The sequence below is a fragment of the Natrix helvetica genome (genome assembly GCF_964273705.1).
Source record: "Natrix helvetica genome assembly, chromosome: Z".
Lineage (NCBI taxonomy): Eukaryota > Metazoa > Chordata > Lepidosauria > Squamata > Natricidae > Natrix > Natrix helvetica.
The window spans coordinates 100,950,929-100,976,926 of record NC_138554.1 but is presented as its reverse complement, the minus strand read 5'-3'; the positions used below and the strand labels follow the sequence as shown (position 1 = coordinate 100,976,926).

General features: G+C 39.5%; 1 protein-coding gene across 4 annotated transcripts in view; it reads right to left on the bottom strand.

Annotated features, from left to right (window-relative positions):
• IGF2BP3 (insulin like growth factor 2 mRNA binding protein 3) overlaps positions 1–25,998 on the bottom strand; it is a 90,322-nt gene that overhangs the window by 40,693 nt on the left and 23,631 nt on the right. For 3 of the 4 annotated variants that reach the window (XM_081971652.1, XM_081971655.1, XM_081971654.1), the window contains exons 4-6: positions 13,012–13,060; positions 4,324–4,375; positions 4,172–4,235 (exon numbers count right to left, since the gene is read on the bottom strand). In XM_081971652.1, the coding sequence (XP_081827778.1) occupies positions 4,172–4,235; positions 4,324–4,375; positions 13,012–13,060 (165 nt within the window). The remainder of the gene's footprint in view (positions 1–4,171; positions 4,236–4,323; positions 4,376–13,011; positions 13,061–25,998) is intronic. The other variant, XM_081971653.1, reaches the window with a different exon arrangement.

The window sequence follows — 25,998 nt, the reverse complement described above, 5'->3', positions numbered from 1 at the left end:
GCAGAGTTAAGCAAGGGTTAAAAAGCCTAAAAATTCCTGACATAGGTGAGGCACGCAGTTCTCCTGCCTCATAGTAGAGGGCGCTTTTTTAGAGGCCTTTTTAAACAATTAAGCAGAGTCATCCACGGAAGCCAGGCAAAGAGCCATGCTGTAGCCCACACACTTTTTCCCAGCCTCTTTCTTTTGGAAGGCTCGGATCGGCTCCCCTCCGACTTCTCTGCCTCTCCTTTCACCCCAGCTTGCCAGCAGGAGGTGAGTGGGTGGGCTTTATTGCGTTCCAGGCATTTCCCACCCAGACAGTAGGCTGCATTTGCAATGGTGGAGGTGTTAGGGGAAGGCAGCAGGGGAATGAGGGGTGGGGGGAATGGCAGAGGAGCTGCTTTCAAGCCACTGGAAAAGATATCCAATCCAACTTTTGTGTATGTGTGTGTTTGTTTGAGAGTGAGTAAGAGAGGGAAGGGGGTAGGAGAGATAGTCCAATCCAACTTCTGTGTGTGTGTGTGTGTGTTTGAGAGAGGGGGAGGAAGGGAGAGAGGGAGGAAGGAGGGGAAGGGAAAAGAAAAAGAAAATGAAAAAAGGAAACTTATTTCGCAAAGGAGAAAAACAAATGCTGTCGTTTTAAATCAGAACTGAGTATATCTGGCTGTGGAATTCTGGGAGTTGAAGTCCACAAGTCTAAAAATATTTGAAACCCACCACTGTGTCAGTGCCTCACCAGCTATAAACCTCACCGCACGTCACTGAAAGAACTGGATTTTGGGCTGGATCCTATTCTCCAGCATGCTCAAGAAATTCAAATTCCAAATACAAGTAGTCCTATTAATGACTGTCCTGTTTAATGATTATTTGAATTTACAACAGAGCTTAAAAAGCAGGTTTACAACTGGTACTTGAACTTACAATGGTTGAAACATCCCCCTGGTCATGATTCAGGCACTTGGCAATTGGTGCACATTTCTGACATTTGAAGTGTCCCGCAGTTATATGATCACACCATTTGTGACTTTCACAGCTGGCTTCCAACAAGGAAAGTCAATGGGGAAGCCAGCAATTAGTCACAAGTTGTGGTTATGTAACCATACTTAACTATGGGTGATTTACTTAACGACCACAGAACTCATGTTGTAAGTTGGACAAGGTCACGTTTCACTTAGAAACAACAATAAAGTAGAGTTGCCAATCTCAGTTGTGATTAAAAGATAATTATCTGTAAGTTAGTTGGCTAAATTTGAATCGTCATTCTTTCACCTTTCTGCTTTTTCCTTCATATTATATGACTGTTTAGACAACAAATCTGAAGGTAAGGTTTTATTGCATTCTCTTAAGAAAAGCCTTTGCATTTTAATCTTAACTACAAATCCTGCATGAACAGGAAGGGGAAGAGATTTTTTCCCCTTGTCTGCCTTCTCCAAATCACCAAGTTTTAGTAAAACCTATATGTAATTAAAATATCAATACAACATCTCTCAACTCAAACATGAGTTTCTAAGAATTCCCCGATTCATATTATCATGGGTCTATTTAAACAATTTGTCTTCCTAACAGAACAATTCCTGCTTCCTCCATAACTCATTTTTGAATCAGTGTGGCAATGTGTTATAACAATCCTTCACTCATATCAAACACATTTCAAACGAGAGGACTAATACAAAATAAGCATCCTTATTTTGTTTGTTTTGAAGGGCAAGCAGCCAATCTGTCTTGGCAAACTTGCTCTTTCCCCCTTTTTCTACTTACATGCAGCTGTTCATGAACTGCACCTGGCAGCCTGGAGGCAAGTGTTACTCACTTAAGCAAATATCTAATTACAATAATGTATAAATTAATTGAAATTATCAATTGGTTAGTACTGACCAATTTGTTAACATTTAAAAAGTGATAGTATATTTGAAACTTAACTAACCAAACTAGTTCACCTTTCTTACATGAAAAGTGAATTTAAAATCATGGTGTGACTTTAAAATCATCGTACACTACCAAAAAAATAATTAAATATCTGTGAGTCAGTATTAAAGCTTTAATCCATATGCACGTGCATGCACCCACATATGTATTTCCCAGAGACAAGAGATAGAACTCAATGTGAACAGCAGCTTACTTCAAAATTGCACCTTTATGAGAGGTATGTGTACTGAAAGCAAGGTCTAGTAAAGATTTTTTAACAGGTAAACTGTTCTGGTACTACATTGTTCATCTAACTCTTACAACACTCAATTCTAAGAGCCTTATTTCTATAATGGCTCTTTGAAAATTGTCAATAGCACTAAATGATTGAGCAAAAGCAAGTGTAAATGTGTAAAGAATCATACAGAAAAAAAAGAAACTAAATTATTAATTTCAGTTAGCCACTAGGTGGCACAGAATTCCATTTTAATATTTTCATTTTGTAGTGGAGTGACACCAGATTTGCCAAGCAAATGTAGACATCAAAATACTACAAGCCATAAAAACAGTGAAAAAAATATACCCAAATATTATGTATTGCTATCTCTACACATCTACATTTGTAATTTTATGGTATTCTTTGACGCAGCATTGGGTCAATATCACATTTTTTGAAAAATTAATGTATCCTTTCTATAATTGTTTATCACCCAAAATAGGTAGTCCTTAATTTACAACCAGTCATTTAGTGCTTAAGAAAAACGGCACTTGTCTATGGATATGCTCAATCATCCAGGCTGTGGTTGTCCCAAAGGAGTTTTTTCCAAAAGGTAACTGGACATTCTTGGTGTTTTCTTTAAAAATTTTCATGTCTCATTGAAGCTTTTTCAATTCAGCAATTTGGGGGACTTATGACCTGGATCTAAAGTTACAACAGCTCTTTCCCCCCCAGTGTTCACAGGACCACAGTCATTATACTCAGCAACATGGCTGGATTTATGTCCATTTGCGCATTCCAGAGTCATGTGATCATGTTTTATTTCAGCCATAACTTCAGGCAGGGGTCATAAGTCCCTTTGTTCCGTACCATTCATAATTTCAAATGATCACTGAAGAAACACTTGTAAGCTGAGGACTACCTGTATACCATAAAATAGTGACTCCTCACTATGATTTTAAGAAAGTATTTTTGACTTTGCAAAAATAGGGAAGGGCGTGTAGACAGATATAACTTTTACTGGTGCCTACTGGTGAAGAATTTGCTTCTACTAGAGTGATAGCCAATTCTGAACTGTAGTCATTTTATACAAGACTGTACACAAACAGCTCTACGTAGTAGAAGTCCAGTTTCCTCTGTTAATGTGTGCATCTGTGGCAGAGAAGATTTTAAAATATAACTTCCAGCAAATTTTCAATAAACCATTGTAAACATAAAATAGCAAATACACTGATAAAGGATGAATGGGTTTTTTAACTTCTACACTGCTCTAATATATTGGCATTTCTGCATTTACTTTCATGATTTGGTTTTACAATGTTTTTAATTTTATATGCCACGCTGAGTCTCTTTTTGAGCAGGTGGCCTTATAATTCTACTAAAGTGTCAGCAAATATTCAATGAAGATTTCATTGCTTCCAATTCTGCAGTCCTGAAATATTTAACTAGAAACTGAAAAAGACTTGCATATAAAAATAATTATAAAGTAAAGTAAAACCCAGGGTTAAATAGGTGTCAAATTGGAATGTGTGGGGGTGTATATTATATAAACCAGAAGAAATACCCGTTTCCGACAAGTGCCAACAGCTTTCAATTGCTTTAAGACATTATAAGTTTTCCGAAGATTGATTTTCTTACTATTAAAAAGAACATTCTATGAATGTTCATCTAGACTTAAACCCTTCTATAGTTATCTTCAATCTGGGCATTTTTCACTTACACGGATCAACTCTTCTCAAGAGGACATCTGGTCAGAGACATCAAGAAACTGAATACACCAATTAACAGGGAACTGTTTGATGTTAAATCACCTTACTCCGTCATAAAAGTTTACAAGTGCAATTCCCCAGTGCAATTAGATATGTTCCTATTCAAAAGGTAATCCAACTAAGCTCAACATGCAGCCTTACATATAAGCAGTTGGATGAAGAGTGTAACCTTAGTATTTTGATTTTAAAAAGTAAATGTAAAATAAATGACAAATAAGAGACTGTATCAAATGTTAATACATAAGAGAAAAACGATTTTAAAGATAGCAAAAAAACTAAAAATAAATAAATGAGGACTTACTGCCTGGCCTGGTCCTTATTGGCGTATGTTACATTTACTACTGCAGTCTCTGTGTCAGTATTCACTAGAACAAAAAAGGATGCATCGAAAAAAATAAATTAAAACTTCCTTTGATCATTTCCTTTAAACAAACTATTTGAATATTACACCACCTTGCTCACAGGTTTCCACAGTTCCATACTGTGCCAGCAAACCGTCCAGGACCTATTAAAAAGAAACAAAGTGCAATGTAAACTTTACACAAGTTATACAAATTTATCTAATAAACTTCCAGCATAATATATATAAATCCCAATTATGTTTATGTCTTACAAAGTTAGTAACATAGGTTTTTCCAGTAACTCTTAAATTTGATAATCTTTATTGCTGAATGTGAAAATAACGTTGGTCTTACCTGAACGTGTCTTTTCTGGGGGGGAGAGGGAGGGGTCACATACGGGTATTCTCAAAGCCTGATTGGTCCAAAGACTGAGAGCAAACTCTTAAATACTCCTGCCTTCCCATTCTTGCCCAGTTTCCTCGAAGGCGAACTCCAGAACTGAAAAACAACAAACACAAAACACAACCCGGGAAACAAAAACCTCCCGGCCCTCCCCTGGGCCCACCACCACGTAACAGGGTGGGCCGTGACCGCTCCCTCTCCCCCCCAGAAAAGACACGTTCAGGTAAGACCAATATTCTTTTTCCAGTGGGGAAGAGGGAGCAGTCACATGCGGGACATAACCAAGCCGACCGGGAAAAGAAGCGCAGCAGCTGTGAATTCACCAGAGTGGCAAACAGATCTACTAGAGGAGTGCCGAACCTCTGGCAGATTCCCTGAAACAAGGCCGGGTGGAGCTGCCACTCGCCATTGTCCAGAGTCGCTCGGCTCAACCAGTCTACCTGGTGATTTGCCAGGCCGGAGATGTGTTCTGAGACTAGGGATACCAGGTGTCTCTCCGCCCAGGTGCCGAGTCTGAGGGCTTCCAACCAGAGAGCCCGGGAATGGGTCTCCCCCTGACGGTTTATGTGGGCCTTGGCGGCCACATTGTCCATCCGGAGGAGCACATGACGGCCCACCACCGAGGTCCGGAAATGCTGTAGAGCTAGACGCACCGCCTTCAACTCCAACCAATTTATATTGTGTCGGAGATCCGAAACTGTCCACCTGCCCTGGGCCAGGCGGGAGCCCACGAGGGCCCCCCAACCGAAGAGACTCATGTCCATGGTCACTGACACCCTCTCCAGCTCCCAGATGGAACAGCCCCTCTGTATCGCCGGGGATATCTACCACCTGAGGGAGGCCTGAACCCCCGCAGAAGGGCGTAAGAGCCGAAGAGAGTTGCTCAGTCGTCCCCTCTGGAACGGAATGAGCTCCCACTGAAGAGGACGAAGATGAAGTCTGGCCTACGGCACTATCCCTATACAAGACACCATCTTGCCGAGCAACTGTGACAATGTGAGGGCAGAAACTAACCGACTTGCGTGAACCTTTCGTGCCAGATGCCGCAGAATTGTCTGTCGGTCCTGGGAGAGCCTGACCACCCCCGACTTGGAATCTATGAGTGTCCCCAGGTGAAGAATGCGCAGGGGAGAGGTGACTCTTTGAGAAGTTCATTGAAAACCCCAGAGATTGAAGATACCGAATGGTGAGTCGTAGGTCCGAGACCCCCTGAGGTAGCGACCCCGCCTGGACCAGGACACCATCTAGGCAGCATTGGAGCCTCACCGGAATGGACCGGAGGTGAGCCGCCAATGCTGCCAGAACTTTCATGAATGTTCGGGGGGCCGAGAAGCCAACCCTAAGGGTAGTGCTCTGTACTGGTAGTGGCAGTTCCTGTGAGAGAATCTTAGGAATCTGCGGTGAGCTGGGTGAATGGGAATATGAAGGTAGGCCTCCGTCAGGTCTACTGATGCTAAGAAGTCCCTCTTTCGGATACCTTGAAGGATAGACTTGAGGGAGGACATCTTGAAGCGTCTGTACACCAGATATTGGTTCAGACGCTTGAGGTCCAGAATGGTCCTCAAGCCCCCCGAACTCTTCAGAACCACGAACAGGTTGGAGTAGTGGCCCCGACCTCGTTCTGACGGGGGAACGACCTCCACCGCCCGAATGTCAAGCAGATGAAGAATAGCCTGATCCATGAGACAACAGCGCTCCAGACTCTGGGACGGAGGGAACGACCTGAAGAAATCTGGGGGATGGAGAGAAACTCTAACCTGAGGCCTAGACGAACCGTGGACCTGACCCAGGGGTCTGACGTGATTGCGTCCCATTGATCCACATAATGGGATAGGCGGCTGCCTATGGGACGACTCGGGTTCGAGTCATTTCCCTCTGCGGAAGGGGCGACCACCGCCGCCTTGAAAGGGCCGCCGGGACTGATGCTGGTATCGGTTCCGGTCCTGATAAGATGACTGAGAGAAGTGCCTGTCTGACCTGAAAGAAGAGAAACGCTGATGATGGTCAAAGTCAGAACTCCTATAAGATTGCCTACGATAGGGGTGAACCCTAGTCTCAGATTTCTTAGCATTGGACGGCAGGACCTTCTTTTTGTCCTTGTTCTCGACTAAAATGGGATCAAGAGCCTCCCCAAACAGGTTTGGACCCTTAAAGGGGGCAGCCGCCAAATTCCACTTGGCCTTGTTATCCATCTGCCAGTTGCGAAGCCACAACAGACGGCGAGAAGTGACTGAGGTGGCCAGAGCACTGGACGCAAACTTAACTGTGTCCAGGGTCGCATCCGCAGAAAACTGCGAGGCAGCAATGATCTTAGTGAGATCCTGGTGGATTCGGGATGCGATCCTGGAGTTGGCGGGATGCGATCCTGGAGTTGGCGAAGCCACATGACCGCGGTGCGGTTGAAGTATGACGCCGCTGCCGCAGACTTTATGGCCCAGGCCGTGGCATTGAAATTTTTCTGCAAGGTAAGCTCGGCGCGCTTATCCTCAGGTTTTAACTTATTGGCCGCGTCCCCGGACACCACCGGGGAAGAAGAAACCAGAGTAGCTACCGGGGTGTCAATAACAGGCAAATGAATGGCCTGTGCAAAAGCCTGTTCCACATTATAAAATTGGCGATCATTGCTCCCCAGATTAGAGAAATTAGATGGCCGGGCCCACTGGTTGGTGAGGACCTCCATAAATAAGGGAGGAGCTGGAATTTCCTCCTTGCTAGTGGCCGTGTTTGAAAACATGGCCATGTCGGGGTCCCTAGGAGGGGGCACAGTGGGATCCCCAGTCCCAATTTTGCTAGTCTTCCTTGCCTTGTTCAGAAGTGTCTTGAACATGGCTGGAGGAAAAAGGCCCGAAGAAGAAGGAGAATCAGGGGGCGCTGCATCCTCATCCTCCAAAAACCCCATATCCTGGAAGTTCTCCTCCCCCAAGACTGACCCTTCACTGACCAGGGATGGGGAGGAAGCCCTGTAATGGAAACGGCCTGAACCCCCCTTAGACTTGGAGGAGTGAGAGCCCTTATCCCGTTGGGCGATGCCTTGTGATATTGCAGTAGCAATGAGCTTTTGGATCCCTACAGGGAGATTCTCCAAATCATCCATGTCCTTCCCAGAAGACCTAAGACCATGTAGTGCCAACCTATGGGCAGAACGATGGCCCCCAGAGGTACCCTCTAACGGATCCTCAGAGCTACCCCTCCCTGATCCTGGGGGTACTGAAGGAGAGGGTGAATAACGCTCCCTTCGTCTAGAATGGCTGCGGGACCTGGCTGGGGAAGCCGAAGGAGAAGAAGGGCTGAACCCTCTAGGGGATGAACGAGCCGAAGTAGGCCTGAGTGGAGATCTGGATCTGCTGGAGGAAATAGGCCCAGCAGCCCTAGCCTGTCGTTCAGCCCTGGCAAAGGTCTTTTCCAAGGCCTTGTGTATTCTGGCCTCCTCCCTTGTAGTGGTCCTTGAGGGCCGATTAGAGGCCAAGGGCCTGGCTGGGGGCTCCCTGGGCCCAGGCACCTGCCCCAGCTCTTCGCTCTCCGCCAAAGGGGCCTCCACCTGACCCTGGGGGATTTCCAACCCCTCCTCCATTGCCCCACTTACTTGTCCTGAAGATTGAGGCGATGGAATTAGGCCTCTGTAGGTCCCGCTGGAACTTGGACCCGAAAACTGCCCAGTAGATTAGGGCCTGCCAGCCTAGGCCTCTCCAAAATGGCCACCCGGGCCAAGGGCTAGCTCGGTGCATGTGGCTTCAGACTCAAAATGGCAACCGGACGAAGCCGCACACTGGCGCCGATCCCTGAGCGCCGTGGAAAAGCCGCCGTCCCGTTGGGAGATCCGGGGCCAAGGCAGTCTTGTAAAATGTCCTGGGGCCCCGTGCAGCAACACGCACTTCCCCCCGAGGCACTCGCGCCTCGCAGCCTCAATTTAAAGCGTGGTAGCCGCCCGGAAGAGAAATGGCGGCTCCGCAGGTGCCTCGTACGCTCTACCAGCAATCTCAAAAGGATCCGGTTCTCTCCAGTCGTAGCTGAGAGGCCTGGACACGCTCGTCAGCCGTCCCTTGGAGTATGGCACCCCCACAGTCCCGGGGATGAGGCTAGAACTCCAGGCCCGCGGAGGGGAGGAAGAATGCCCCACCCCCCACCCCAAACCGCTAGAGGCAGAAAGGACTGTCCCTTTGGGCCGCAGCTGTTTCAATTTGAAATTTAATTTAATTTTAGAGTTACCAATTAAACCAAATTAACAATCCAATTGCAAATAAAGGAAAATAAAACAGACACCTTTTCCTACCTAAACAACCAATCTCAAACAGTGCTTGGACCAATAGACTGAGAGGAAACTGGGCAAGAATGGGAAGGCAGGAGTATTTAAGAGTTTGCTCTCAGTCTTTGGACCAATCAGGCTTTGAGAATACCCGCATGTGACCGCTCCCTCTCCCCCACTGGAAAACTTCCACATTCAATTTGATCTCCAAGAATTAAATGAATTTGTTAATAGCAAATTGTATGGAGTTACTTCTGAGGATAGATTAGATAGGTAGATAGATAATATCCATAATAGTTTATCTTACTTCATTATGTTTTAAATGCATACTGAATAAAACTTTATCCTATTCAAGATTTAAACGAAATTAAAGGGACTGCAAAGGTGTCAGAATAAACTGTAATATGTTACATGCAATTCAACACAGACCATTATAGTTACTTTTCTTCATTACAAAAAAGGTTTGAGACTTAAATCAGCACATATTAAAACAGGCTAATTACTATAATTTTCTTCAAAATCAAAAAACCATGCTTATTTAGAAAAATGGTTGACTCAAATAAATGGAATATTAAAAATATTTCAACTGTTCCTATTATGGTGAAGAATTTAATAGATAATAGATTTTTAATAATAGATTAATATATTTTTTAGAAATATAGAGGAGTTTACAATTGATTACAATTTTAGAGGAATATTTATTGTAAAGTAAGCTGAATTGATTTAGTGTGCTTAAAAGGGGAGGGGGGAGTAACAAGCAAGTTATTTTTAAAAAAAACTTCATTAGACTGAAAAATTCCTTGCATATTCAGGAATGTAACCTTTCAAGTCAGGCAGCGCTTAATCAATAGTTATAATATTTTTTAAAATTTACAATAGCTGGCAATTTTACTATGACTTAAATACTTCACAGAGAGAGACAGAGAAAGAACAATCCTCTGAGGCAAGATCATTCATTTTAAATAAGAATTCACTTCACTCCTTTTTACAAACACAACCTAGTCTGATCAAGCAACAAATGAGGTTTATGTAGAAGGAAACCTCTTGAAGGGATTTTGTTGGATATATTTATCTTCACAATCTTTTTTTTAACTCATCAAAAGCATCTTTCTTGGTGCCTGGAAGCAAATAACTAAAACATGAAATATAATAAACACACTTTTAAGCTAAGTTGTTTTTTGAGCAGAGAAAATGAAAAATCATGCCTTTTGGTTAGTATTGTAACCCACTCCTTCAAAGGAAGAAAACAGTTGGTTAGATGAACACTTAATTCATGTCTAGAATAAACAACAAGTCAATGGAAGTCGATGCAAATTAAACCTGTATTCATCCATTATTTTTGAATCAGTATAAACACAACAAAATACATCTTCCTTTTAGTACTAATCTTCGTCTAATATTGGCTTAATTCATCATAATTCTTATATTCTATATTTTGTGGAGGGGAGAAACTGAATGCAATGAGTTTATAAATAGACATACTTTTTATCAGTAAATGTGAAAACAATTTCCAATATAAGCATGTTCTATAAAGGCAAAATCACTAAAGACTGAATACAAAAACAAAATAAAAAAATAACCAAGGAATTTATACTCTAAATCTTAAACCATAACCTTAGTAATACTCGCCTCACACTCTAAAAATAAATTCACATCTTAAATCAATATATATGAATGAATCCAAGAAAAGCATGAGAAACATTTGCATTGGTATTCTAGCTTCCTTACTTTCTTTCATTTTATAACTACTCCCAATTCCTATTTGATTTTATCAAGTGCAATACATTTTAATTTTATTCCTAAAAAACAGGTCCTCTAACTTTCCTCTAAAAACAAACCCATTTTGCCTAAATTGTTCATCTGCCTCTCAATCTTCACATGCAGTCTTGTTGGACAATAAAATTTCTAGCCAAGCTTGTAGTAAGAGAATAATCTTGATGAGCAACTGAAAAGTTTGTTTATGTGAATATTTACTCTAGCTAGAAAATGCTGTTTTGCGCATTAAACGACTGCGAGAAATGTGACAGAGAAACGTGATGGAGCTGGGCTAGGGCGATGGTGCGCGTGCCCATAGAGAGGGCTCTGCATGCCACTTCTGGCACGCATGTCATAGGGTTGCCACGAGGAGTATAGGGCAGCGATGGCAAACCTTTTTTGGCTCGCGTGCCACAAGTGGGGGGAGAGCGGGGGCTCATGTGCGGGCGTGCCGCACCCATAATGCAACGCGTGATCCCCCAGTGTGCATGCGCGCACAACGCGCCTCCCCCATTTTTACATGCTTTTTTCGCCCTCCCCAGGCTCCAGAGGCTTTATAGGAGCCTGGGGAGGGCGAAAAGAGCGCCCCCCCCCGAGGCCCTCCAGAGGCTTCAAGGACTTACACTTGTAAGTGACTTCCGGGTTGCTCGGAGGGTGGTTTTAAGCGCTCCGAAGGGGTCAGGGAAGCCTTCGGACGGTCCCTGAAGCCTTCGGAGCGCTCAAAACAACCCTCCGAGCAACCCGGAAGTCACTTCCGGTTTGCTCGGAGGGTGGTTTTAAGCGCTCCGAAGGCGTCAGGGAAGCCTCCGGACGGTCCCTGAAGCTTTCGGAACGCTTAAAACGACCCTCCAAGCAACCCGGAAGTCACTTCCGGTTTGCTCGGAGGGTGGTTTTAAGCGTTCCGAAGGCTTCAGGGACGGTCCCTGAAGCCTCCGGGGGGGGGCGGGGAGGCTCTTTTCGCCCTCCCCAAGCTCCTATAAAGCTTCTGGAGCCTGGGGAAGGCGAAAAATAGCTTTTAACGCCTCGCATGCCCTGACAAATGGCTCCGCGTGCCACTTGTGGCACACGTGCCATAGGTTCGCCATCACGGGACTATAAGCATCATGAAGCAGGAAGCATTCCTGCTAATTGTCTCCATATAGACATTGGGTACTCATGATCAAACTGAGGAATATTGAAATGTTGTTCAGTAAACAGATCACAAAGTGATTTTTATGATTCCTGATTTGTTGAACACACCATATTTAACCTATATTATGTACAAGTAATGATATATGGTGTGTTTATTTCAAATCTCTAAGGTTTAGTAGAGATTTTAATTCACAGCATTAAAACCAGTTATTTAAATGTTGTGTTTGTGTATGGAATGTATATACACCATATCTTACAATTCCACGCATTCTAAAAGTAATCTGCCAGTAACAAATCACATTTCTATATGAAAGCTTTAGCATATAAATATAGCTAAAGCACCACCTGTGGGTACTTCCTTGCCTATATTCAATCAAACTGTATGTACACTAACTTTATTTTTATGAACTTACTTTCATCTCAATTTAATTCCTTTCTCACAATGTCACACTACTTTTATCTTTTTTTCTGTAAGAATTTTTAATGGCAACTGCTCCAACGTATTTTCTCTATTATATGAAAAAATCTATTTCCCCCCCAGACATTTTAAATATTTTATTTTTACTGACACAACTAAAATATCATCCTACTATTATTACACCGTATAGCCTCACTAAAAATGGGGGAAAGTGGGGAATAATGGAGATATTATTTTTGATAAATAAAAATATTCAAAACTTCAACAGCTCTTCAGCATCCAAAACCTATCAAATAAATTATTTAGGCAAATGAATATAAATTTTACAAATTATATCTGGGAGAACTACAGCATGAGAAAGAGGCCCAAATAGAAAAGTATCCTCATATTCTTGGGATAATTGCCAACCTGATTTTATAAAATCTCCAGCCAGCACGGTACTTTGAAAATATTTAGAGACAGAAAACTAATTATACGAATTCCATCACAATGTTCATGTTTCTAAAGATCAGGAAAGCACTAATGAGCTTTAAAGTGGGAATAAATCAGGTTACCATTCACCTAGGGTTGCACTGTAAAACTCTGAAAATATTTTAACTCCAATTCCCTCTATTTAATTTCAACTGTCCAATTGAGGGCAATTGAAATAAATACTTGGATGTCTCTGTGGTTCAAAGTTGTAAATTAACATCTCAAGAACAAAAACAGTTCTTGTCAAATTTTGCATATGCTAAGAGTTAGAAGAGAAAGAAGTAAGAGAACAAGAGACAAAGTGGTAGGCAAAAGACATACTATCAATTTATTCTCTTATAAACAGGTTGAAAATTTAAAATTTAAAGATGAATGCCTACCTCCCACTGCAAGTGTGGTGGAATATTTCGGATTTGAAGTTTTCGACTCCTAGTGATAGAAGTTAGGGGCGGGGGAAGAAAGATTGTTATTTAAGACAATTTATAAAGTTAAAGCACTACTGAATATTTCTAAATATATGGGGAAATATTATGACATAAAATAATATGTCTTATCTCAAGCTTCTTTAAAAATATCCAACAGAATGGATTCTAAGATACTGCTTTTCATAATGTTTTATTGCTGTACTAGTATTGATTTCTAGAAATGTATTTCTTTCAATATAACTTCCCCATGCATATTGTTTAAATATGCAATTAACTGCTTCTTACACTTATAAAAGTTTATTTATTTATTTATTTAAAGGGCTTGTATGGTTGCCCACTTATTTTCAATGACTGTAGGCACTTAGAAACAATAATTTGTAAGTCATTGCCACGGTACAAGTTCCCAAAATGGCATCAATTTAATTAGCACTTAAATTTCTAAGATTACATGTCTCTCATATTTTGATTGGCTGTTACATTCTCATCTGTTTTTAAACACACATCTAGATATGAAAGCTTTTTATCTCCAACAGTACAGCAAGATCTTACAAAACTCATGTTGTTTTTTTACTCATCTCATAGCTGCTTTTGCCAAAAATGAAATTATCTACATTCAAACAAACTCATGTACCATGTAACTTCCAGGACCTGCTAAAACATGTAATCATGCTATAGCACCACCCAAGAAATAAATGCATTTTAAGTCATACATAAATACACATAAAAGTAGAACACCCTGCATATAATAGATATCAAAATTTTGAAACAAAACAAAATCCTTGAAAAATATATTGAAATGTACTTTCTATTACATATTACATCTACTACATAAAATTCAATAAGAAACAACTCTCAGTAAGTTTTAGAAGATATAGCCAGTATTAAATTCTGTACTATCAGTACTTACCTTTACTAGTCTAATCTTTATACACACACACACACATATATATATATACATGCATGCATGCATACACACACACACACACACACACACACACACACACACATTCTGACCCCCACCCCACAATGCCTGTGAATAAACCAAAACACAGGCTTGGCTGTTTGCCACTGTTTAATTACTGAGATAACGAATCCTTTGGCTGAGGGCCCAGACAACTCACATTCCATAGAGTAGCTCTGCAGGAACCCCGATAATTTAAATGAAGCAACGCATAGTCCAAACGAACAGACACGGATAGAATACACAAATAGATTTTCTTAACTACTAATTCGAACGGTTGTTTCCTGCAAATGTCCCCTCCCAACACCTCACCTATAATCTCTCTTGGGAGGGGCCAATCCATAACCACCTATGCTTAATCATCTTCTGTGAGTCTGCCTACAGAGTTGCTGCTTCCGTTTCTCAGCCCTTCTCAATCTAGCATAAGGGACAAACTGTGTTTGTTCCTCTCCACTGCTCCATGCCTCAGGCTCCTTCTGGTGACCAACCAGCCTCTCTGGTCCCTGCTCTGAGTCTGAACCCTGCACAGGGTCCTCCACATCGTCCAGGGCAGACTCATATGGTTCCTCACTATCCGAGTCCATCAGCAGCTCAACCGGATCCTGCTGGGCCACAACATATATATATAACCAACCAACCAACCCACATGCGCAAACCTAGTCACATCTATCGATCACTACTCCATTTTTTCTCCCTGCTATTACTACTCAACAACTCCAGGCATTACCCCTTGTGAGTTCTGCTACTTCAGTGAGTATTCTAGAGAAAATTCTCTCCTCCTAGCTGCTTCAGACCACTTTACTTAACATACCTTCTTCTCAGTGTCTCCTACACACCACAACCAGCTGTCTCTGAGCACAGCTTTTATAGTCAAGGTTGCTGTGCTGGCCTGGGAGAGAATTTAAAGAGACAGGACAACAGCAGCACAGGTGCTTGCTATTTTCTGGGCAGCCTACTCTTTTACATAAATGTAAGAAAAAGCATCAAGGTTTCAAGACAAAAATAAATTAAGAAATTCTAGCTAGCATTAATTACATGGAACTTAAGTTTTTACAAAAGCTTATGTTATATTAAGAGTTCTGAAAACAACAACCAACCAACCCAGTATTTATTAGAATTTCTGTTCTATCTATCCTTGAATATAAAAAGCAATTAAATTTATGTACATCTTTCTAGACGCAATACAACATCACAATGATGTAGAATAGAGTGAAGAGTAGAGTATAGTAGAGTAGAGAATTTATTGGCCAAGTGTGATTAGACACAAAAGAAATTTGTCTCCTGTGTAAAAGGCCTAAGTGTACATGTAAAGCAATAATAACCATAATAATGATACCAATAGAGAAGATGGGAAGTATAATAATACTAAGTAAAGGTAAAGGTTCCCCTTGCACGTATGTGTTAGTTGTTCCCGATTCTATGGGCGGTGTTCATCTCTGTTTCAAAGCCAAAGAGCCAGCACTGTCTGAAGACATCTCCATGGTCATGTGGCTGGCATGACTAAACACCAAAGGTGCACAGAACGCTGTTACCTTCCCACCAAAGTGGTCCATATTTTGTTACTTGCATTTTTACATGCTTTCGAACTACTAGGTTGGCAAAAGCTGGGACAAGTAACGGGAGCTCACTCCGTTACACGGCGCTAGGGATTCGAACCACCAAAGTACCGAACTTTCTGATCAACAAGCTCAGCATCTTAGCCACTGAGCCATTACATCTCTTATAATAATACTACAGCTATACAATATGGGTAACTATACTGATAAAATATTTATTTTTATTTATATTTATACTTATAAAAATATAATATTTTCTTGGCTGCTCCCTCTCTTCTAAATTTCTTCCTATATGTTAGCTGATGGCAGATAGTCTAGAAGGAAAGATAAAATATCTGCTACAGGTTCAGCCCTGGGGAACTGTCAATTCTCATTTGACTTAAATACAATGTATAGCTTGAAAATAAAGTGTTATTTTCCCTGATGATCATTTTTAAGGCAGAAAAACCACTTCAGAGAACTTCATTAATCTCCGGAAAGCTGCTGGATGTTAAATACTTGCAACGTTTACATTAATTTCTAGAACAGCTTCATTAGTCTATTACCATTTAAAAGGCTTATATGATCTCCAAAGTGGCTCCGTCTATCTAGACAGGCTTTGTCATCAAAGAACTATGCATTTCTGAAACAGCACTACTACAATCTGCAGCCTGGTATAGTTTGAGTGATTTATTATTTGTGAGTTTGATTATATCTAACTATCTATCCTTGGATTTTGCAAAATTGTTGCACTAAACAGGTATTCAAAGAAAGATATAAAAATACAAATACTCGGTTGGTTGTTACTTCCAAGAAAATTAAATACTGGATTTTCAAAAGAATGACCTTTTTTTCTTCATAGAACTGAAGGATAAATATTATTCTATAAATAGTATAAACCAGGGCTCCCCAACCTCCGGACCATAGATTGGTACTGATCCAAGGTACTGTTAGGAACAGGGCAGCACAAGCGGCGGGTGACTGAGCAAAGCTTAATCTACACATGCGCAGAATCTAGGTTCTGTGCAAAATCCCATCCACCCGATCTGTGGAATTACTGTCTTCCATGAAACCCGTCTCTGGTATCACAAAGGTTGGGGATCACTGGTATAAAGTATGCTTATTTAGTGGATTCAGTTGGTGATAAAGAAATTTAAGGCTAAGAACTTGTTTTCTTGTGTTTAAGAACAGCAACCAGCTGGATAACATGCTGAAGTAAAATAAGAGATTTGTATATAAGGGAAGACGTGACAATGAGATGTCGAAGAGATGACGAAGGATAAAGATTCTCCTATGATAACCAAAAACAGAATTGTTTGTACAATAGTCTTTCCTGCAGTCATGTATGGCTGTGAAAACTGGACACAGAGAAATAGAAAGGAGAGAGAGAACTTTCAATTATTGTTTGGAGATGGTTACTAAGAGTACCACAGCCAATGTTTCAGTCCTGAGGGAAATAAAAGACTGACTGCTCCCTTGAGAAAAATTATTAGCAAGCAAAAACTCACATTCTTTTGGCCATGCAATGTGAATGCATGGAGTACAAAAAAGAACTATGCTTGGTAAGCTGGTAAGGGAAGTAAAGAACAAAGACAACATAGAAGATAAACAAATGGGATCAATGATAGTGGAAATACGCTAAAAGAGCTGTGGATCATCACAAGGACCAGTCAAAATGGAAGGCATTTGTCCATACAGACACCAGTAGTCAGATCAAACTTAAGGACACCAAAATAATTAATGCTGAATGAGTTACAATCATCGTAATTTGAGAAGTGAAGAATTTTTCATACAATGTTTCACTATCTCCATTAATAAATTTATCAATTGTGTGTGTGTGTGTGTGTGTGTGTGTGTGTGTGTGTAATTGATAAATATTCAATAGTTGTTTTCTTACAATAATGCACTTTTAATTACATTATTCACCTTTAATCAGCAGTGTTTCATATAAATGTTTTAGGCTTGATTTTATACATTGCAATATTAATTCATAATTGCAGTAAACCCTTTCTTCTCTAAACGTCTTAAAGATGTACAACTTGGTGGTGGTGGGGGATCTTATCCACGCAGTTGTGTGATGAGGATTTTTTGGAAGCTGAAATTATACCACACTTAAATGCTTGTACCAAATTGAATACAGAAATAAAAAATTATCCCAATGTTAGTATATTTAAACAAAACTATACCCAATAACAATTCTAAAAGGATAGCAGCAATCATAATATACACTGCTGATTTTATTAGTTGTTCTATGGGAGGTAATTTAGCCAAGCTCTTCTTTGTGAATAGGTGTCACTGAAAAACTTCTGCATGTTTTCTTAGGATTTGGTATATAGCAGTGGCCCCAACCTTTTGGGCACCAGGGATCAGTTCGGTGGAGAGATTTTTCTATGGACCGGAGGGGGTGTGGTTTCATGTGCTGCCTGCATCCCACAGATGGGGCTTCACTTTTTTTGTCTCTGGCATGCTGTGGGCTGCTGCCAGTCCACGGATCGGAAGTTGGGGAGCCCTAGTACACAGGATGCCACATAAATCTGCTTTGCTTCTTTCTTTTTTCCTCCAAAACTTATATCTAGGAGACTTCATCTAGGAATTGCTTTCAATTAATCTGTGGATTATAATCAGTAGATATTTATTTTGTATTGCATTCAAAACAGGCCATAGAAGGACTAAATCAGTCCAAACATTTGGATCAAAAAGATTTTTGGTTGCTCTGGCTGTATTTTTGCACCCTGATGTCATTGCCAGCATCAGAAAGGAAATGCCCAAACCGGAACATGTATGCACGCATTTGCCGGAGCACCAGAAACCCAAAGACCAGCTGGCCGGCTTGCAAATGTCTGTTTTTTGGCGATTTTTGGCCCCAAAACAACTGAAAATGGCTCACAAAATGGGCATTCTGGACCATTTTTTCGGGGCCATTTTCAGGCACTCCAATGTCCGTGAAGACCAACTGGCTGGCATATGTATGCACTGGAAACCAAAAGAGCAACTGGTTCAAGATTCTTGTGATAAGATTAAAAGGAAGAAGTTAGCAGTTTATATTTCTGTTGGCTAGTGATCGCATCGGATTGCTCAGGCATAACTCAATGCAGGTATACTTTTGACGTTCTAGGCTGCTATACCAACTGAATCTATCATGGTTTTTAAAAATTTGTGATGTTCAATATTTCTGCATAAAAATTATGTAAAAACATAATCTATTCTCCACACAAGTCTAAAAACTAGACAAATTAAAGGAATTAATTTAAAACATGCTTGTTCAGTGATTTTCTGAGGAAAATGCTCCAAAGCTTCATATTTCTGTATAGCAAAGGTATATGAACCTTTGCTTTCAGTATTATAAGCAGTGTGACCTTTTGGGAAGCAGTATTATGAAAAACAGCTTCAACTCAATTATGGACTTCAGGTCCTTCCATAAAACATTTAATATCAGGATTTTAACCTATCACTCCAAACTTTCTTTGTCTTTAATCATTCTCTAATTGTCTCTAATTTCCCCTTTAAATGAGTGATACAGGTAATTTTTGACTTACAGGAACAATTGAGTCAAAATTTATGTTGTTAAGCAAGATAATTAAGTGAGTTTTGCCCCAGTTTACAAGCCACGATTAACTGAATCACTGCCGTTGTTAAATTAGTAACATGGTTGTAAAGTGAATCAGGCTTCCCCACTGAATGTCACAAAAAGTGATCACATGATACCAGGACACTGTATCCGTCATATCAATTGCCAAGTGTCTGAATTTTGATCATGTGACCATGGGGATGCTGCAACAGTCATTAAGTGCAAAAACAGTAGTTTTCTATGTTGTTGTAACTTTGAATGGTCACTAAATGAATTGTTGTAAATCAAGGACTCCCTGCATTCCTGCAGGGTCCCATACTTTTGCAACACACAACAAAAACATAGTTTTGGATCATTTTCCTCAATAAATCAATGAACAAATACACTGGTTTTGATTTATTTGTTTAACTGCATTATCTTTTTCTAGTTTTAGGACTTGGGAGGAGAAGAGATCACGGGTTAGGTCACCTTTATGAAGAAATATAGAAAATTTAAAAGGTTTCACAAAGTTTTAAGCACCACTATATTCTAAAAAGCCAAAAAATATGGCTTGGTGACCCATGCCTTAGTTACACTTAGATGGACAATGTGAGTGACACTGAGCAAGTACTGAACTATTGTGTTAAACTTCAACTGGTCCAGAATGTGACAGTAACAATGGGGTCATATTATATTTTTCTGTACATGGAATCATCTGTGTTTCTGAAACAGCTGCACTGAATGCTTATGTATTCTGAACACAATTCAAAGCATTTATCAATAAGTACCACATCCTAAATAATCTGGTTCCAGTGTTTCTTACTGTGTTCAAAAAAAATAAAACATCATAGTAGGAACATGTAAGTCTTTTTGTTTGCTAGTACAATTTGGATAGAATCCAAATAGCTCCTTTAGACATACCCAAGGCACACACTTAATTTTTTTTTATTCTCACTGTGCTGTAACACAGATGCTTTTGATTCAATTTAAAAAATGATTTCCAATGTTCACAGTGCAGTTCTATTAGAGAAACAGAAGCCCCAGTTCCTCTTAGGCACATATATCGGAATTAATTATGCTGCCTTTTGAAATCTACTGGCAGGGACCTAAATCTAAATCTATCAATCACATGTTCTATACTGAAGTAACTAAAAATTTGTGTCATGAAAATTAAAGATGAAAAAGGCAGAAGAAAGGAATAAAAAAAAGCATAAGAAGGGAAACTTCAGAATTTGTAAACTTCTCCATTTTTATTCACAATGATCTCCTGCCATATTTTTTTAACATTTAATAACCATGTGCATTGAAGCACAATTGTACCAAGACTTCAAAATAGTGCTAACACTTACCACTATTAAAAACTACATATATATTGTATGGGTCCTTGGTATCCTCTGAGCCTGGTTGGTTTTTTGCAGATGTTTCATTACCAATCTAGGTAACTTAATCAATGCTATAAGGGAGTGGAATTTTCCCTCATTTTATATACTAGTGGCCTGCCCTGTCAATGTTGATGAGAGTGGTCCTGGTGCTTCCTTGATTAGGATTTTTCCTTCCCATTCAAAATTACTACAAAAACAAATGTGACCTGCAAGCTTTCCATCTCTTCCTCACAGCATAAATCTCACATAAACCACAAGTATTTTTTAAAATAAATATTGAAAAACTATCATCCATCTTCTAAAATCTAACTACCTATATAATCCACAGGACCCCTTTACAATAAGAAGAAAAATGTTCTAATATCTATTTAGTAATTATTATGAATCCTAACCAAATATATTATTACACAATGTTTATGTTTTTATCTTTGGTTTATTTGGTCCTTAAAAATATATAGGCTGTTTTAGTGTATAGTTTGCATACCCAGGCCTGTAAGAGTTGTAATCATTAAAACAAAAGTGCTAAATTTTCGGTATGGTTTTATATCACAGGATCTTTAGGAATATCAGTAGGAAATGCCCAAATGACAGTTCAAATGACTGTGACAAGTGAAAAAACATATGGCTATATTTGTTTCAAGCAAGGATTATCCTGATCATTGTATTTGGTAACTGAAAATGGCATCAATACAAATTATCAACTTCATTTCCCAAGGATCATTTTCAACCATCTTTCTCTCTAAGCCTAATGTTACCTTTAGAAAACATTTTCATGACTCTAATCAATGCAATCTTTGAATATAAATAAAATACAATGCTGAGAAAATATCAATATAAAAGGAACAGTTGTAATGGATTCCTGAAAACAAGCATTTTTTTAGTCCCAGATAGAAAAATGGTACCCATTTTCTGATGCAGAAGTGCTTTTCTAATCATAAAGTCTATAACTTGGAACACTAGAAAAGAACATTATTAATTATCTTTTCTTATTGCAAGATGAGTAATTTTTAATTTCATCTTCATCCAAAGCTCTCTGTGAGTCAGTGAGAAAACAGTGCTAAAAAAAAGGTCAGCAAATAACCCAAATCCATAGAAATATACAAACTACGCATCCGAAATGACTAGAACACAATGGATATCTAATAAGAGAATTCTGACACAGAGATGAACTATGATTTGGCAACAAAGTATATAAAAAGTACAAAGGGGTGGGCTTTCAAATTCCTTCCTGCAATCCTCTCTTCTGGTGTTTATTTTATATTTATTAAATTTATGTGGATGCCTATCTCATTAAAGGGACTGAGCAGAGTACAATAATCTAATGAAGCAACATATATAAAAACAATCGTATAAATATATAAAAATCAGGACTAAAAATAATGTTACTTGATTAAGATATCTAAACTCAAGGTATGGAGAAAGAAAATATCTCTCTCTCAGTAGTATAACCATCTGACCATATTCCTCATTCCCTGGGATCCCAAACCTGATTGATGACCTAAGTAACTAGAATACACCAAAATCAATGGCATTAACCAAACCTTTGAGAAGGGAATGTTACACAAGTTGGCAAAGATAGCAGTCCCTCAGATCATAAAAGGCTTTAAAAGTTAAAACCAGCAATTTGAATTCGGCCTGAAAACAAACTGGCAATCAAACTGCCCAAACCACAGCATTCTACATCAGTTGAAGCTTCTAAATATCTTCAAGGGTGGCCCCCTTTGTAGAAAGTGTTACAGTAATCCAATATGGAGCTATCTAGGGAATGTATCATTGTGGGCAGAGTCTCCTGATCCAGGAACAGCCTTCCCAGCTGCAACTACCACTTGTTCTTCAAGAAGTCATGAGTCTGAGAAGATTCCAGAATGTTCACTAGAACATTGCAACCTGATTGAAAACCAAAGGTAGCATAATCCTGGAATCACTTAATCCCCAAACCCAGAGCCCCTCTGCTTGTCAAGAGTACAGATGAAACCTGATGTTTCCATCCAATCCCTAACAGTCTCCAAGCAATGGTTTAAGATATTCGTGGGATTTCTTAATTCACCAGGGTAGAGACTTAAAAGTAGGATATCATCAGGATACTGATACCTCATGTAGATTTCAGTTCTCTCTCCTTTTTAACATCTATCTGAGGTAGAGGAGAGAGCACTGAACCCTACAGCAGCCCACATGATAAGTGCCAAGGGTGGAATCTTTCCTCCTCGATTAACACAGATTGGAATCAATCCTGCGGAAAGGAGATGAACCATACTGTGCCATCTGCACCCAATCTTCTCAGCGTATCCAAAAGGATACCTTAGTCAAGTAGGACCATGTAAGAAGTGCTATGAGCCCTCTTTACCCAAAGGACTGGGGTGTTTTAGAAGTCTAAAACAGACAGGTAACTTTCAGAAATAGCTCAGACAGATGCCTCCTTAATTCATTAAAGTATAAAGGGAGGTTCAGGAAGTACAGCATAATCAAATTTACAAGATTCTGCTATAATAGCTAATCTCAATAAAAGTAGTTGCAGCCTTCTAATGGAATTGATTTCCTGGCCTGATCCATCTAATAATGGGGTTTACAAGTTAGTATTGCCATTTTGAACTTTTACATGGGGACATGCTTCTTCTAACAGGTTATTCAAATTTGCTGTTTTTGATACAACTGTAACTGAGTAGTTTTGCTTTTGGTTTGTGAAGCAGTAACATCATCAGTAATATTGTGCTGGTTTACAAGTTTAAGATTACAGAAGCTGCAACAAAACAATTTTGAACTAGAGTTTATTTCCTGAATTTTATAGTAGGAAGTGATTGATTCTATTCCCTGGAAGTGTAGTTCCGGTGAGTAGAACCAATCACTAGAGTTGTTACAAGATGACATAGGAACTAGAGTACTATATTATTTAATATTTCTTTTGTATAGGTAGGAATAACTTTAATGTTAATGGGAATGAGCACCATCTTGCAGAATTTTGATTGAAAGGTATTTGGGAACGAATTGTGAAAAATAAAAGAAAAAAAACTGTTTTGCTCAGCGAACTAGCAAAGACAAAGCAGCATTTGCTGTACTGGGAACAATGTTTTTGGCATCTAATATATATGCTTGAAGGGACATGTATAAAAATCTAAATAAAATGCCTATGTATGAAACTTTATAAACTTAATATGAAGTAAATTTTAAAAACTGTTTTTCCTATGAATGTATTTTATATCTGCTAATGTATTTAAGATATAGTATGCAGTGAACTATTTAAAGCATTAACAATTCAAGCGGATTGAAAAACATTCTACTTAATATCTTAAAATGACTAATATCCTCCACAGTTTATACACAAGAGTAAAGCCTCACACTGAGCTAAGCAAAAGGGGATAATACGCTGAGAAAATTCAACAGAGAACTCTCATATTTAAGCTATTACTCTAATTTTTCAGATGACAAAATAAGACGAAGATATATTTACCAGCAATTTGTCATCAAAATCTTCATACAAAATCTTTTATCAACTGAGATGACAAACTGAAAACACATTTTCATTGCTATGTTGTAATTATTTCCATCACAACAAAGCAATACTTATTTTAAAGTTATTTGGGAAGTTTCAGCATTATTTATATAGTTTCAGTTTGTGCAGTTAGTCCTTGATTTAACGTTTAGCACCAGTTTTAAGTTATGATGGAATCCTTCAAAAAATGCTTATAACTCGGTTCAGGTTTGGGGCAAAATCAACTCATAACAAACAATGGTCTTGCTTAATGATCGCATATTCACTTAACCACCAACACAAAAAAAGGTTGTAAAAGCCTCTTTATTACCACCATGGCATGGAGAGGCTCCATTATATTCATAGGTCAAGGAGTGCCTAGATTTCTACTAGGAATAAAGAAAAACCAATTTTGATAACTGAAACCAAAAGGGCTTGCAGCTGTTCTTCAAGTACATCATGTCAGATAAATTACTATTTTAAAGAACTACTTAATGCTTTATTTTCGAGACAAATTCACACCTTTATCCCTAGAGCAGTTGTAACGGAATGTAAGCAGGAGAGTTGATTTAAACCCAAGTCCCTATGCTAAGCACTAAGTCTCTGTGCTAATTTAAAAAATTAGATCCTCTTCCAATATACTAGTAATTAGTATATCAATATTTTTAATGCCAAATGCTTCAGTTTAACTATTTTGCTGAATTTTATCATTGTTTAATACATTCTAAATGAACAAGATTGTCCTAAGTGTTTATTCTATAACATCACACAGTCAACATAAAGTTTTAAATTCCATTGATGAAAAAAGAACAGACATATAAGGCCTGTATGAAACATGGAAAATTAGAGGAGATTCCAGCTTTTTTTTTCAGCTGTTCATATTTCCCAATAGGGATTTAAATATACCGTATTTTTCAGAGTATAAGACGCACCAAGATTTTGAAGAGGCAAATTTTAAAAAAAGTAGGTAGGTAAATAGAGGGAGAGAGAGGGAGAAAAAGAAAGAGAAATACAGTAGGTAGGTAGGTAGATAAAAGGGATAGAGAGAGAGAGAGAGAGAGAGAGAGAGAGAGAGAGAAATAGAGATAGATAGAGAAATACAGTAGGGAGGGAGGGAGTGTGTGTAAATAGAAGGATAGAGAGAAATAGAAAGAGACATACAGAGAGAGAAATACAGTAGATAGGGAGAGAGTGAGTAAGTAGGTAGGTAGGTAGGTAGGTAGGTGGAGGGATAGAGAGAAATACAATAGATAGGTAGGGGAGAGAGAGAGAGTAGATAGGTAGGTAGAGGGATAGAGAGAAATACAATAGGTAGGTAGAGAGAGAGTGTGTGGAGATAGGTAGGTAGAGAGATAGAGAAATAGAAAGAGCTAGTGAGAGAAATACAGCAAATAGGTAGGTAGGGAGAGAGTAGGTAGGGAGATAGAGGGATAGAGAGAGAGAAATAGAAAGAGAGAAATACAGTAGATAGGGAGAGAGAGAGAGAGAGAGAAATACAGTAGGTAGGTAGGGAGAGAGAGAGTAGGTAGGTAGGTAGATGTTTCCAGGTGTATGTATCCATGTGCTGGAGAAGGAAATCGCTGACAAACCTTAAGACTTTGTTTCTGCTGGAACAGCACTTGATCAATATAATTCTCATCAGTTAAAAGAACTTTCCGAAAGGAAAAAAAAAAAAACTTTTTGCACTCTGCAAACCTCGGAAAAACAGCAAGTTTTTCGCAAAAATGGGCCCTGTTTTTTTTTCAAATGAAAGGCATGAATAGCCTTGGGAGGGCTTGCAGAGTGCTCCTGGGGCGGGAGGGGAGCAAGCAAAAAATGGATGTCACTCTGGGAGTACACTCTATGGTTGTACGATCTGCAGCCCACAAACCATAGGGCGTACTCCCAGAGTGACATCTGTCCTCCGGGCTTTAAAAAAAAAAAACAGGTGGCGGGCGGCACCAGCAGTGGAGGTGCCCTTCGCGCGAGCGGGGAGCGGAAAAGCTGCTGTTCAACCCCCCTCTCCAGCCATGCAGAGCCCCATTCATTCATCTAGGGGCATTCTGAAAGCA